At 44.8% G+C, this 16,216-nt stretch overlaps 1 protein-coding gene across 1 annotated transcript in view; it reads left to right on the forward strand.

Annotated features, from left to right (window-relative positions):
* The window catches only part of LOC137296761 (sodium- and chloride-dependent glycine transporter 1-like), a 29,833-nt gene extending 13,877 nt beyond the window's left edge, over positions 1-15,956 (forward strand). The window contains exons 2-16 of the mRNA XM_067828605.1: positions 1,506-1,700; positions 2,350-2,665; positions 3,306-3,449; positions 4,084-4,243; positions 6,271-6,403; positions 6,722-6,856; positions 8,664-8,767; positions 9,557-9,681; positions 10,119-10,231; positions 10,935-11,063; positions 11,265-11,364; positions 12,220-12,320; positions 12,808-12,981; positions 13,343-13,504; positions 13,882-15,956. Coding sequence (XP_067684706.1) covers positions 1,506-1,700; positions 2,350-2,665; positions 3,306-3,449; positions 4,084-4,243; positions 6,271-6,403; positions 6,722-6,856; positions 8,664-8,767; positions 9,557-9,681; positions 10,119-10,231; positions 10,935-11,063; positions 11,265-11,364; positions 12,220-12,320; positions 12,808-12,981; positions 13,343-13,504; positions 13,882-13,980 — 2,190 coding nt within the window. The 3' untranslated portion in view covers positions 13,981-15,956. The remainder of the gene's footprint in view (positions 1-1,505; positions 1,701-2,349; positions 2,666-3,305; positions 3,450-4,083; positions 4,244-6,270; positions 6,404-6,721; positions 6,857-8,663; positions 8,768-9,556; positions 9,682-10,118; positions 10,232-10,934; positions 11,064-11,264; positions 11,365-12,219; positions 12,321-12,807; positions 12,982-13,342; positions 13,505-13,881) is intronic.
* Positions 15,957-16,216: the final 260 nt, after the last annotated feature.

Below are 16,216 nucleotides of genomic sequence, written 5' to 3' on the forward strand. Positions count from 1 at the left end.
CGGCTTAGAGTGGCGAGCCTTTGTGCATACTGAGGGCGACAGTGTCCCAGATCTGGTACTGAAGAATGTACAACTACAACGATACGACTGGTTCGGGAGTAGAAGCCGGTCTCTCGAGTACATGCGCAGTGTTTGTATAGAGAGATGAAACACATTTTCAAAAATATACAATTACGCATGATGTTTGATGACACGTCCATCACGACCCGTGAAGATCCGGATTTGCCTGCTGGTCTTGTCAACCGATGCCTGTCACAAGTGGCTAAAAACGGGATCGTGTGGCCAGGCTCTCTAAACCGTTCGATGCTTGTCATCGTATCCCCTTTGCGTGGATACTGGCTCATGAGGGCAAACACTGGGTTGTGTGTTCCAGACTCGATTGTTTATGGATGGAAAATAATGAGTGTTTCTTCAAACAAAACAGGGCATTGCGGTTAAAGCGACCGCTCCTCACGAATCGAAGACCCGGGTTCGATTCCCTACATTTACACTAGGTAAAGCCTTCTCTGGCGTCCCCCGCCGTGATATTGCTGAAATACTGCTAAATCCGTACTCGCTCACTCACTCACTCACTGATTGACTCACTCACTCACTCACTCACTCAACCAAGACAAATGGGTGTTGTAAGCCATATGGTAGGCGGTGGGAGGAATGCAGATATTTAGAAGTGATTCGTGACCGTCACATGAGAAGTTAGTCACTGCTGACGGGGGTAAGAGATCAGTGTAGTATCTTCCGCCAGGGGTGCCCTGGTAGCGACCTGCAAGCTATAATGTACACGGTATCTGATATAACACCCTGATATATGATAGTTGTTTTTGTGGCAGGATGGGGAGTTTGATAGTGGCATTGTCAACTCTGTTGCACAGGAGCCAAGACCGGGGTAGGTCGGGTGTGCCAGGGTTTAATATATTCACTGTACATGTAGGAGGCCGGTGTTTGACTCTCCACTCTCAGTATTATGTTTAGAACACGACGCGTGTGTTATCTCATGCCAATCGTATTTCTCATCAGTGTATATTATTCAGGTGGGGAAGTTAAAGCCTCTCACAAAACGACCGACGCCTATATTGGGTGGTGGCTCTCAAAGCCAATAATGGTCATTCTATGGATCCACACGGTACCGCAGCTCTGTGTGTTGGACTTTGACGGTCAAATCCACTTTTCGTATGTGTGGTATGCCTTCTTTCGGTCATCAGCTCATCTCCTCGTTTCGGTGCAAGTATTGTTGATGGGCCGTGCAAGACTAAAATACTCATGGAATCTAATAAGGGAACGCCTGAAAGTACAAGTGTTCCCTAATTCTTTTCCAGGTTTCTCCACAAACTTTGTCTTGCACCATGGGTGTAAAACTGGAACACCGTGGAACAATCGGCACCGAGCCCATAGATGTGGCTGTTACCATGCTTGCAGTATGTTGCCACCGCGTATATTATGTATATTTGCATACTGCCATAGTCAAAATGATTGTATATGAATGAATGTATTGTATATATCCTGTTTAGGCTAAAAAGGACAAAGCGAATAAGACCAAGAAGAATAAGAAAAATGGTTTGGGCGAGGCTGGATTCGATGACGTCACGCTGGGAAACCGGAATTTGTCCCTGGACACAGGCATCTACCTGGAAGATGGGTCGGAGGGATCTCGGGTTACTGCAGCAACGTCAGACCACTCCCTCGCTTCACGTGACAAGTCTCAGGTAATATATACATGTTATAGTTTAATTGTTTGTTTGTGTGTTCTTAACGCCGCAAGAAATTCCGTTACGTGACGGTCTGGCGTTTTAGGTAGGGTGCTCATGTAAAGATGCAGTCATGGCCGTTGTTGGCACCATTTACACAATGATCATGACCTCTTTCAGTACACTCTTCAAAATATTCACTTTATGGAATATCATCCCAAAACACCAGGTGTGCTCTCTGCTACATCAAGTTCATTAAGTACGACGTTAAAGCGTTCTTAACAAACCTCACTTCCAAAGAACATTTGCCAGTTCAACAGCTGCAGGCATAGACCGCAAAGAACCACCATGAGGCCTGGCGAGGTCAGTATCGAAATTGTGAAAATCTTTAAAGCAGTGCCTTGCCTGACCCCGTTTTCACAAATTAACAGTTTTGATACACTAGAATTATTTGTAATGCGCTCTAACTCTAAAGAACTTTCCTGGCCAGTCCTTAAACATGCTCTAGAATTCATCTTTCCTTGCTAGTAAACATTGCAACCTGCCAATTAGGCGCTTGAAGGTTCTTAGTGACAATACCATCTCACCCCTACGGGTACCCATTCATTGCTGGAAAAACAATAAGATGTTTTGAACCACAACCATGTTTCATGACTCGGTGTTGCAGAGTTCCTACAACGGGGACAGCGTGTACAACGCCGACAGCCGCACCCAGATATTTGGGCAGGACGAGAACGAGGAGAGGGGTAACTGGACGGGCAAGTTCGACTTCATCCTGTCCATGTTAGGGTACGCAGTGGGTCTGGGGAATGTATGGCGTTTTCCCTATCTCTGCTACCGAAATGGAGGTGGAGCATTCCTCCTGCCATTCCTGTTGATGATGGCCATTGTGGGGGTGCCACTGTTCTTCCTGGAGGCCTCCCTGGGGCAGTTCAGCAGCAGTGGACCGATGACCTGTTGGAAGTTCGCCCCTTTGTTCAAAGGTAACACTGTTGACATGGAACCATTGTCATGACGTACGCACTGTCACTGCTAGGTAGCATATACTATTGTACTCGTGAACTCGAACACACTGACAGGGTGGGTGGGGCTTGTTCACAGGTTAATGCGTTCACCTTACAAGTAGGAGGTCGGGGTTCGATTCTTTACAACCTCTGCCATACTTTTAGATTGAGTAAGTGAGTTTACTTTTCCACCGCAAAAGCAATATTCCAGAAATATGGCGGCGGTCTGTAAATAAAAGAATCTGGACCAAACAATCCAGTGAATAATAGCATGACCATCATGGGGGTTATACTTTTAGAACTTGGCGCATATATATGGCGCCTGTGTTTCCTACGCATTGCGTATTTAATATGTTCTCATTCTAGTTTCTGTACAAAAGTTGTTATATTGTTACGATTTATTTGGGTTTTTTGTTTTGTTTGGTTTTGTTTGGTTTTTTGGGGGGTTTTTTGTGGGTTTTTTTTGGGTTTTTTGTGGGGGTTCGTTGTTTTTGTGTGTGCATGTATGTGTGTGGGAGGTGTTCTTTTCTTTCTTTTTGTTTCGTTTTGTTTGTTTGGGATTTTTGTTGTTGTTGTTGTTGTTGTTGTTTAAAATCAGTTCTACCACGGGATGTTTCAGGAGTGGGTATTGCTATGGTGGTTGTGTCCGCTCTGACAGGTATCTACTATAACATGATCCTAGCCTGGTCCCAGTTTTACCTGTTCGCCTCCTTCACCAGTGAGCTCCCTTGGAAGACCTGCGACAATACCTGGAACACACGCGGTATGGTTGGTTGGAGGGGTGGGGTTGCTCCTTGCTTAACGCCGCACTCAGCAATATTTCAGCTAATGGCGGTAGTCTGTAATTAGGCGAGTCCAGACAATTAGACCACACAATCCAGTGCTCACCACCCCGTGATCTACGCAATCGGGATACACCTATTTTGAGAAGCATGTGTTAATGAGGACCAGTCCTATCCCGGATCTGCACGGTCGCATGGCGACAGGAGATTGTTTTATCTCTTCGCTCATACGGAGTGTTGCAACGCCTCGCTTATTTGTCGGAACAGCGTACATGGAGTTTATGAGGCGAACACAGAGGTGACAAATATTAATGGTTCGGTGAAAATCACTGTTCGGATAACCCAAATAAGACACAACATCAAGGGTCCTACTAATGGTAGCGTTTCACCTCACACTATCTATATATGAAAGTAAACGTTTCATTGTTTGTGTAACTCGACACACCAAGCAATGTGCAGGTAAAGCTTCGTTGATGAAACGAAAAAGAGTATCCATAGTTCTATCACTGCTTGTTGATATGATAAACGCGGTGGCCACTGGCAGCTAGCACGACTCTACTCATGTCAGTTTTCTATGGCTGTGTTGGAATGTATGTGAACTCTGATGTCTCCCAGACTGCAGCCTGAAGTTGCCGAAGGTGGACTGTGCTGACGGCGACTTGTATAAGAATGGCACTTGCTACGAGAAGGACAAATTCGTCGGTCTTTGGAACGTAACCCTGTTTCAAAATGTGACTGGCCGGAAGAGGGCGCTCCCATCAGAAGAGTACTGGACGTAAGGCACAAAGTGTTCACGTTTCACTTGAATAGCAAGTCGTGCATACATATTGAAAATAATTAATTCATTAAATACAAAGGAATGGAAATGTCAGTGCATAAAATATATATTATCCTAATTCTTGATTTCTTTTCGTTTTGAATGTACTTGTGTATTAAAACTGTGGTACTTACAAATGTTTTGCATGAATTCGAAACGATTTGGAAATCAAAGGATGATACAAATCGTGAGTCGTTACCTCGTGGCCGTATGTACGGTTGTGTACACATGGCTCCTCTATGGTCGGGGCGGTGGCGTAGCTTAGTGGTCGTATGTACGGTTGTGTACACATGGTTCCTCTATGGTCGGGGCGGTGGGGTAGCCTAGTGGCCGTATGTACGGTTGTGTACACATGGCTCCTCTATGGTCGGGGCGGTGGGGTAGCCTACTGGCCGTATGTACGGTTGTGTACACATGGCTCCTCTATGGTCGGGGCGGTGGCGTAGCCTAGTGGCCGTATGTACGGTTGTGTACACATGGCTCCTCTATGGTCGGGGCGGTGGGGTAGCTTAGTGGCCGTATGTAAGGTTGTGTACACATGGCTCCTCTATGGTCGGGGCGGTGGGGTAGCCTAGTGGTCGTATGTAAGGTTGTGTACACATGGCTCCTCTATGGTCGGGGCGGTGGCGTAGCTTAGTGGCCGTATGTACGGTTGTGTACACATGGCTCCTCTATGGTCGGGGCGGTGGGGTAGCCTAGTGGTCGTATGTACGGTTGTGTACACATGGCTCCTCTATGGTCGGGGCGGTGGGGTAGCTTAGTGGCCGTATGTACGGTTGTGTACACATGGCTCCTCTATGGTCGGGGCGGTGGCGTAGCTTAGTGGCCGTATGTACGGTTGTGTACACGTGGCTCCTCTATGGTCGGGGCGGTGGCGTAGCTTAGTGGTCGTATGTAAGGTTGTGTACACATGGCTCCTCTATGGTCGGGGCGATGGCGTAGCTTAGTGGCCGTATGTACGGTTGTGTACACATGGCTCCTCTATGGTCGGGGCGGTGGCGTAGCTTAGTGGCCGTATGTACGGTTGTGTACACATGGCTCCTCTATGGTCGGGGCGGTGGTGTAGCCTAGTGGTCGTATGTACGGTTGTGTACACATGGCTCCTCTATGGTCGGGGCGGTGGGGTAGCTTGGTGGTCGTATGTAAGGTTGTGTACACATGGCTCCTCTATGGTCGGGGCGGTGGCGTAGCCTAGTGGCCGTATGTACGGTTGTGTACACATGGCTCCTCTATGGTCGGGGCGGTGGTGTAGCTTAGTGGTCGTATGTACGGTTGTGTACACATGGCTCCTCTATGGTCGGGGCGGTGGGGTAGCCTAGTGGCCGTATGTACGGTTGTGTACACGTGGCTCCTCTATGGTCGGGGCGGTGGGGTAGCCTAGTGGCCGTATGTACGGTTGTGTACACGTGGCTCCTCTATGGTCGGGGCGGTGGCGTAGCCTAGTGGCCGTATGTACGGTTGTGTACACGTGGCTCCTCTATGGTCGGGGCGGTGGCGTAGCTTAGTGGCCGTATGTACGGTTGTGTACACGTGGCTCCTCTATGGTCGGGGCGGTGGCGTAGCTTAGTGGCTAAAGCGTTCGCTCGTCACGATTCCCCCACATGGGTACAGTGTGTGAAGCCCATTTCCGGTGTCCCCCGCCGTGATATTTGCTGGAACATTGCTAAAAGCGGCGTAAAACCACACTCACTCTATATAGTCACAACGAAGAGCCTGCATGAAACTGCTCAGAAGTCGCTATGACAGTGTTATACAGTGTTGATAATTACCAAACGTCAGACACCACAATAGGGTTGAGGTGGGATAATCCCTGTATGTTACGTCCTCAGGCACATCAGTTCCCTTTACAGAGAATGATCAAAATAAACTTGACTCTATGCCTGTAGCATGCCCTCGGACTTACCTCAATTGACATTTTTGACGGTAATATTTCAGAATGGAATTTCCTTGTGTGAAACCTTTGCCATTTCACATCTCTATTCCAGGAACCACGCCCTGAAGATGTCCGACAGTATTGATGACTTTGGATCACCGGACTGGAGACTTGTATTGAACCTGATGCTGGCCTGGACTATCTGCTTCTTCTGTCTCATGAAGGGCATCAAGACGACTGGCAAGGTAGTACACCTGGCGTCTTCTTCGAGAGGCGGATCTTTTCCTTCTCTGTGTAGCCGAACGTTTCGCAGTGTTTCATATTTTTCAAATTCCATTTTTCTGAAAATGTTTTTTCTGCCAAGCTCTTCAGACCCTCAATCACAAAACAAGAAATAAACGATAGGGTATTATGTAAGATTGAACTGTTTTAGTTTGCTGAAGGCCATATGAATCCATACGGATTGAACTCTTCCTGTCATCGTGGTACGGGGTTCAGTGGTACGGGGTACAGTGGTACGGGATACAGTGGTACTGCTCTCAGTTCGAGAACATTTCTTGCAGGTTGTGTACTTCACCGCCATCTTCCCCTATGTCGTCCTATTTATCTTGTTTTTCCGCGGAGTAACATTGCCCAACGCCTCAGAAGGGATCTATTACTTCATTGTGCCGGATTTCACCAGACTCGGAGATGCCAGGGTAGGTTCCGTGTGTGTTTATGACTGTCTGCTGCGGCAGATGTTATGATGCAAGATGTGTGCTAACACCAGTGTTGACAGCTCATAATCCTAAGGCTGAAGTGTCGTCTTGAGGTGAATAGTATCAATGTCTGGCTGTGCCTTAAAGATCATAATATAAGTAAAGTCATGTGTACACGTGTGATGTCGATGTCACACAGTACTGTACACGGCATTATTATTCATGTTTCAATATATGCGGAACAGCTTTCCCAACGATTCTTATCCGACTTTGCGGCCTCCGCCGGCATCAACTTTTGTGTTGTCAACCTTTGTGCGTGCTAAAACCTGTCAACTTGCAGGCAAATGTAATGTTTAGTCGTCTGTTCGGGTATCTTATTTCCTACTTTTATTTCCTGCAAGTACTGTTGTTTACATGACGTTAACGTACCCCTTGCCAAAATTTGAGGCTCGGTCTTTCTGAAGTTCCCTCATGTCAAACTACCCGGAGACACTACAGACGTGCAAATACTGCCATCAACCAACACTCATGTCCAAAACAACATGTGTTATGGCAATAAGCAGTGTTAATGATACTGAATGATCAGAGTGTCTCTGGTGAATAAACTGTAATCTTTTAAAGCGCATGTTTGCAAGCTTGCGACAATGTCACTGTCCTGTTAATAAAATATATGTGTGCGCAGACAATATCTGGCACGACCAGATCCCACTGTATAATCGGCGACCATTTTGGTGGACTTCAGCTTTCTTTGATCTTTGGCGGCGTCTTGGATTTTTCGAAAACAGGCCCAAAATATCGGGCACACCCCAAAATATGTTTGTAATGATGTTCCCTAACAGTGTGCAATGTTTCATGTTTCAGTCCGCCAAGTATCTATTTTCACTCTTAGCCACTGCACTAAAGGGAAAGAACAATATACAAATACTTTCTTAATTAAAATATGAATAATTATTCATAATTAAAGTAAGTTAATAAATGATCAGTAAACATTAGAAATGATACCAAAGAAAGAATAATGAAAGAATTCCGTATATGTAAAAGACGAAACCTTGTACACAAAAATAACAAATTACATCTGTGCGAGATACTGAGCCGTTGAGTGACCGACGAGTGATTTGAGCGGGAGCTGAGTTGGTCTACCTACACCTCATGAACGTTGGGAGAGGGACCTCAAATATCTATGGTGTCCCATAATTGCCATCGCGTGGCGCGTAAAAAAGAGAACGACGTCGTTCTTTTTTCACGCGCCACGCGATGGCAATTTTAGGACACCATACACCCATGTTTGCGGATTGACAATGATTTAGAAAGTATCCCCATGTTAGTATGTGCTGCTGTGTTGTGCAGCCGTCGATGTAGTCGTTTCAATTGGAGGTGGTCACAGGGATGACCGGTGGGAGTATTCCCTAATGCCTTGATCCAATTCGCCCTGCTATCATTCATACACGTCATAAAAACAAATTCTACAATACCTGTTTAACCGAGATCACTTACCTACTGTATACCGTCTGTTTTTTTTCGCCCCCTTATAAAGCGTCGCATCTATTTCAGGATGTAACGTGTTATATTTGGGATTACACTTTCTTGGTAAAGTACAAGTTCTAGTACTTCTTTTAGTTGAGTACCATCCGGGATTCGAACCCACGCCCTCAGAGTCAGGCATCTAATCGCCAACACACAAAGTCAGCCGCCTGACCCTCTCAGCCATTACATTTGACCATTTGACCACTTTCTGAATGCTATTTTGTAATCATGGTTCGGGATGTACATTACAACATTGTTATTAATGCTTGTGTACTGTGTCCAGGTATGGAAAGACGCCGCCAATCAGATATTCTTCTCCATGTCCATAGCAGGCGGTGGCCTGGTCACCCTCTCCAGCTACAACAGGTTCCACAACAACATCTTCAGGTGAGTTAAGGGGTACTCGCACCCTGACTGGCGTAAGATCTTCAGGTCACTTAAAGGGTACACGCACCTGTGTAACATCTTCAGGTGAGTTAAAAGGTACCAACACCCTGACTAGTGGCGAGTAGGTATCCACACATGCATATACTTGAGTGAGGTATGCTGTGTAGTATTCTCACAAAAGAGTTTCCTGTGACGTTGGTCTCTGAAGAGTTGCCTCCCTTGAAGAGCAGGTTCAAACACGATTGCGACCAGCTTCAAAGATCGTTTCTCTTACAATGTGATATAACTGATAAAGGCATATAGCCTGTTAGGTTAGGTTGTAATTCTAGATTGTGTGTTTTTTTGTGGCGGAAGGGGGGTTGTTTTTGGTTGTCAACAATGGCCGCGGTTGTATAACTGACCAGTAGGAAAGCTCATTGTTGGCCGTGGTTTTATAACTGACCATTAGGAAAGCTCATTGTTGGCCGTGGTTGTATAACTGACCAGTAGGAAAGCTCATTGTTGGCCGCGGTTGTGTAACTGACCATGAGGAAAGCTCATTGTTGGTCGTGGTTGTATAACTGACCGGTAGGAAAGCTCATTGTTGGGCGTGGTTGTATAACTGACCTGTAGGAAAGCTCATTGTTACATTACATCTCGGACTATTACTGTAACAGATGACCATTTAAGTGTAAATATAACCAGTTCAGTCAGTAACAAACAAGTTGGACAAACAAGGATAAGTTGTTACAAACGAATGTCCCCGTATCATATTGCCTCACAGATGTCCCCGTGTTGCTTCCGTTGCAGAGACTCCCTCATTGTCGCCCTCGGCGACTCCCTCACCTGCATCTTCGCCGGCTTCGTCATCTTTTCCTACTTGGGCTACATGGCCGGCAAGCTGGGGGTCAGCATCGAGGAGGTCGCCACAGACGGTCAGTAGGATGGGCTTAGACCAGGAGATGGAGTCATAGATGGTCAGTAGGATGGGCTTAGACCAGGACATGGAGTTATAAATGTTCAGTAGATGCCAGTTATAGATGGCCATGGGTAGGAGTCATACATGGTCAGTGGAACGGGCTTAGAGCCATGGCTGGGATTCATACATGGTCAGTGAGGCGGACTTAGAACCATGGGTAGGAGTCATACATGGTAGGACGGGCTTAGAACCATGGGGTGGAGTCATACATGGTCAGTTAGATCGATCAGGGGTGAATAACCGACGTAGACGGGACAAAGGTTCGGCTTACCATATAAAACCGTAATTCAGTACTACGCAATACAACCATTGCGACGTAAGGACATAAGTAGTGCATAACAGTGCAGTCAATATCATCAGTTTGAACAGATTTATCATAAACACATGTTCCAGGCGCTGGTCTGGCATTCACCGTATACCCAGAGGCAGTGTCCAGCCTCCCTCCATCCACGCTCTGGTCCATCCTCTTCTTCTTCATGTTGATCACCCTGGGTCTCGACAGTCAGGTGCGTCATCAGCATTTACACGTGCATCTGTCTCCAGCTTGAACTTTTGAGAAACTCTCACGCGGGAGACAAACGTTTTCATGTTTTATCGACGAGATCTTTTGCACTTGATATCAAACGACACGAGCGTGACATTATATTTATCATCCACAACCTTTCGATATTTGATTATAATGTCATGGTAACCGATGATCTCAGTGTTGTGCAAGGCATTGTGATGTGCGTGTCTTGTATCGATACATCCGAGATGACTCCACATCTCACTCCGTCGATATTTCCCGTGGAAACATGTTATGAGTGGTAGTCCCTGTTAATTCATATAGCTAGCGCAAAACAGTCGACAGTGTGTCCTTCTGCCTGGGGTTTAAATGTCCAGTCTGTTTCCTGGCTCACACAGTGTACTGGACATTGGGTCTAACTTTGGTTACCTCTACAAGGCCACAGTAATAATAACATACATGTATTTCTTCTAACATACACTAAAGCGGTAGCGTAGCCTAGTTGTTAAGCGGTTGCTCGTCACGCCGAAGACCCGGGTTCGATTCCCCACGTGGTTGCAATGTGTGAAGTCCTCCCCCCTAAACACTATATCACAAAAGGCGGCGTGAAACCAAACTTACTCACTCACTCACTCGCCGGGTATTACTAAGGTAAGGAAGAAGCACCATGCTGATGTGTCCGTGCGTCCATGGCCCTGTTGCAGTTTGCCATGCTGGAAACAGTGCTGACCGGATGTTTGGACCAGTTCCCTGGACTCAGGCCCAAGAAGACGTGGGTTATCCTGGCCATCTGTTTCCTGTTCTTTATACTCGGTTTGCCCCTGACAACACCCGTGAGTATCTGACGTTAACCGTTACAACAACCTCACAACCAAATTGCAATACATTGTACCTACTTCCTAGCGTTGTTCGTGCATATATATTGTTATTGTTTCATAATTAATAGAAACATGTAAGTATATTATCAATATAATTAATACGGTTCATCAACTTCCTTACATATGAGAGTAAATGAAGTCATCCTTGGTCTTCAGGGGGGCATGTACCTGCTGCAGCTGATGGACAATTTCGTCGGGGGGTGGACCCTCATCATAATAGGATTCTTCGAGCTGGTAGCTGTAATATTTGTGTATGGTAAGTACAAGCTTAAATATCCACGTGTTCTCTGTTAATGCATGACAGATAGTAAACTGTTGCTCCTGTGGCTGGTTGGATTATTTAAGAAGTGAGTAACTGAAAAGTGATAAATGTTAAGTGCATTCATGAAATTAGATGTCACTGCATGGTCATAAAGTGGTAAATTCGATATACATTCATTGCAAGCTTCCTTGCAAGCGCAAAAATGTCACTAGTCCTATTTCTCTCCTTCATGAGAAAAGCAACCATTTGTGTTCAGTGGGCTTTCAACGAGCTTACACGATCTTGTTCTCACACCTATACCCTTCATGAGAAAAGCAACTATTTGTGTTCAGTGGGCTTTCAACGAGTTTACACGATCTTGTTCTCACACCTATACCCTTCATGAGAAAAGCAACTCATTTGTGTTCAGTGGGCTTTCAACGAGTTTACACGATCTTGTTCTCACACCTATACCCTTCATGAGAAAAGCAACCATTTGTGTTCAGGGGGCTTTCAACGAGTTTACACGATCTTCTTCTCACACCTATACCCTTCATGAGAAAAGCAACTCATTTGTGTTCAATGGGCTTTCAACGAGTTTACACGATCTTGTTCTCATACCTATACCCTTCATGAGAAAAGCAACCATTTGCGTTCAGTGGGCTTTCAACGAGTTTACACGATCTTGTTCTCACACCTATACCCTTCATGAGAAAAGCAACCATTTGCGTTCATTCGGTCAGTAATAATAAGATACACCTGAGTCCACTTAGAGGGTGGCAAGTATTAGGTCCCAGAGACTTTACAAAGATTTGTTTGTTTGTTTGTGTGTTGTAAAACATTGAATGTTATTTGTTTCTATCTGGACAGGGGGAAACAGGTTCTGTAACGATATACGGATAATGACCGGTTATAACTGGTTCTTGTGGTGGAAGATCTGCTGGTATGGACTAAGTCCTGTCACTATAGCCGTGAGTACCACAAGCTGTCCATGACTTGTAAACATATAACCGTGTCAAATCTTGAGGCTTGTTCGATATCCGACACGTGTATCTCGTAACCTTTTCGGCGTAACTAACGAGTGGATACTTTAACCATAAGGCTACTACGCCGCCGAAAAATACTATGGCATTAAGTAACATGTTTGCTTTCACTGTAACAGAGAAAAAAGCTCATGCAAAAAGAGAAATTCTGGCCATAAGAAAGACTGACATTAAGCTAAAAAACAAAGTTATCTTATATGAAAATAGACCTTTTCGTGCACTAAACATATTTGACAGAGTACCATGGCAATTCTTAATTTCTGTATCTGAGGAAAAGCAGGCTTACCAAATCCTTCCTTCTGGCTACATACTAACCCTAGGCGTGTGCCTGTTTGGTGAAGTTGCTACCACTCAGTAACAGTGTCCAGGCTCTCACAGACATGTTGAAACACGTCAGCATCATTTGTTTTCATAGTTCATCTTCATCTTCACCTGGGTGGACTACTCCCGTCTCACCTACGGCGACTACACCTACCCCGTCTGGGCCGAGCTGTTGGGGTGGATCCTCGCCTTCGCCTCCATCGTCGCCATCCCCATCACCATGCTCTACCGCATCAACAAGGAGGACGAAGGGGACAACGCCTGCCAGGTACAGTTAAACCTCGATAACACCGACTGTTGAAGCTGTTCAATTACCTCGTCTTATTTAATGAGTTTCTAGTGGTCCAGCATCATCTAACGGGTGGTGTTCTTGTATGTAGCTACATATGGCCAACAATGACATTCCGGAATGTTGGACTAATGGATCCCGTTGTTCCGTGCATTTACTGCGTCCATGTTTTTTAAATTATTTCCTACAAAACAGTCAATTTGAAATTTCTATTTTGAGGTATTGTACTGTAGGTTGGATCCTACTACCTTAAGATGAATCACCCCAGTCGCAGTTACCCGAAGTCAGGTGATACTTGTTGGTTGGGTTTGTTCTCTATTGCGGTTACATTGTTTTCCAGAAAGTACAACTTCTCACCATACCTACAGTGGAATGGGGCCCGGCCCTGGTCAAGCACAGGAAGTTGGTGACTTACGTCCGGGACTTTGTAGTGGATCCCTGGGAGGCGAAACGAGCAAATACTTTCGTTAACTATGGATTCAAGTCCCAAGACACACTGGAAGTAAGTTTTGTCGCTTCTCGTGGAATGGTTGTATTACTGTCCTCACGGCAATCAGTTGATGTGTACATTTACGAGTTGGAGTATTAATAATGGAGAGAAATACATACATGGAATACAGTTCATAGTGTTTTTTCGTTGAGATCAACTGATATTTACACAAACTCAAATAATAGTTTCACTATATAATCCTTCTCATGGATATTAATCGATATGTACATATACGTCTAGAATAGTTTTCCTGAATAGCTGTTCTCATGGAAATCAATTGATATTACCTTCTGAAATGTGTGTATGTTGTTGAACATGTCCTCTATGTTTTGCTGTCTGATGTTAGATCTATATTTCCTAAGGCCTGTGTGTTTGCGCATTTGTTTCAGACCGGAAGTTATATCTCTGGGGTCACGACCGATTCACGACTGACACGAGGGTCAAAGATGACGGTGCATACAATTTCATCGTTCGAGTCCACAGTCTGACAGCAGGTAGACAACACATAGTGTCGTGCAATGTACGCCATCGTCAACTGGCTGGTACCACTGGCCCGGGTTAACATACCTGTTACCGGAGTGATCTTGGCCTGTCACTGAAGCTAGTGGGGTGTCCGGTTCCTTAACTATGTGATTTGTAAACATTCCAAAGTAGGCTGAATCTCAACCCAGAGTTCCTTGACTCAGCGGAATTTTTTATTCCGTTCGATCGTAATTGCACAAAGAACTGTCTAAATATTTCAAGTTAGCTTCTGGTGTTTCGTGTGATCAGCATAGAACAAGACATCTTACGCAGACTGAGTGACAAGAAGACTGAACAGCTCCAAGAATTTCGTGTCATGAAAGATGTCTCAGTCTACAGATGTCATTCCGTAAAGGGCAGCCACAAGATGTACAGACTTACATTTCTGTGTAATGTAAGGTTACTAACACTCGGAAAACCAAGACACAATATCTCTGTTTATTCAACATTTTCCGTAATCAGTTTGATTGTTATGCCATGTTCTTCATACCCATGTACATACTTCTTGTTTGTCATCAGTTTAACATCAGTGACATCAGTTTAACACAGTGTGAACGGTAGTCCAGTCACATCAGTGAGACAGTTTGACGTGGGAGGATAAAAAATCCCGAGTCCCGTAATTCCCAGATGTTTAACACTTTGGAGAAATAGATGAGCTCTGGCATGGTGCCATGCCGAAAAGACCTAATCGGGGGGAACCGGAACTGGATCCCCTAATCACAGGTTTCTGGCACTCCAGCGCCCACTGACACAGAGCAGTCTTAGTAAAACATCAACCTCAGGCCCCTACAATCAACTTTACAGGCACCATGCAACTGCCCTAACCCACTAGCTTAAAGCCGATCTTGGTGCCATTGTAAGGCGGCATTGGTATAAAATCGCGATCTTATGTATTTACAATAATTGTAGCGCTAAGATTCAGGTCCCGTTCCACAAAGTGATCTTAACGCTTAAGTGATACGTAACTGCCATATTTTCACATAGACGTGGGACAGTCGCAGTGCGAAGATTGTTTTGTGAAACAGATCCCTGGTTGGTAGATGTGTGATCGTAATGTTTACGTGGATCATATGTACTACTGTTCTGACCCCTCTACATACTAAAGATACCATGATCACTCAGTCAGATGGGACGTTGAAACCAGTATCCCCGCCTTTAGTCATGACATGGTATTTGTGATGTCCCTTCACACAATACATGATCTGGACACTCTTCACAGCTGTAGTGATACGGCTGGATAAAAGGCATTTTCCATCCTTAACTGTACCTCAGTTGGCAAATTCCACATGTGCATCACGTCACACTATCATCTGCGCAAATAATATGTTTGTGTTGACATCAAACATTAATGCACTGTAAATTCTGAAAGCACACATTTTGCAGTAATCTCAAAAGTGACGCGGCATCTTATCTTGTGTTCCCATAATTTTAGCATTTTAAGACATGAAGATATATAGATTTGTTTTTATATTTGAACGTAACCTAAGTGGACCTTCTGTGATAACCATCTAACAGACAATCAATCAAAATATCGGCCGTAATATACATGTAGTTCACTGACGCCAAGGATCCGGTCTCAAGTTCTCAGATGAAGATGGTGGCTCAGTCATGGTGGCACAACTTTACTCTTAGAGAGGACCCAGGAGATGCAAGGTGTTTAAGGTGGATGATATCTGCTTAGTAGACGTTCTTGGCATTGCTGTTTCTGCGTTGTGTCTGTGAGTGAGTATGATTTTATGCCGCTTTTAGCAATATTCCAGCAATATCACGGCGGTGGACGCCAGAAATTAGCTTCACACATAGTACCCATGTAGAGAATCGAACCCTGCTCTACGGCGTCAACGCATTAACCCCTAGGCCACTGCCCTGTTTTACATTGTGTGTTTATAGTCAGAATTTTTATACTTATTTCATAATAAAAAATATTATGCTTATTTTCAAACTTCTGTTTCTTACAATTATGTGTATTTGCACGTGTGTTGTGTTGACTTCCAAACAATAACCCAGAAATTTACATGTGAAGGAATTCAGTGTGAATATGAAAACACAAGACATGTTCTGCACGAAAACTGTATTGCACATTCATGCAAGTTTTCAAAGCAGTAAAATTACTGCAAAGTAATTACAAGGGCGGTGCACGATTAAAACAAGACAAAGGTCATTTGCAGTATCAAATAAAATAGAAGTATTAAAAGCAGTCTT

Source organism: Haliotis asinina, chromosome 9, assembly GCF_037392515.1.
Source record: "Haliotis asinina isolate JCU_RB_2024 chromosome 9, JCU_Hal_asi_v2, whole genome shotgun sequence".
In the NCBI taxonomy this organism is placed as follows: domain Eukaryota; kingdom Metazoa; phylum Mollusca; class Gastropoda; order Lepetellida; family Haliotidae; genus Haliotis; species Haliotis asinina.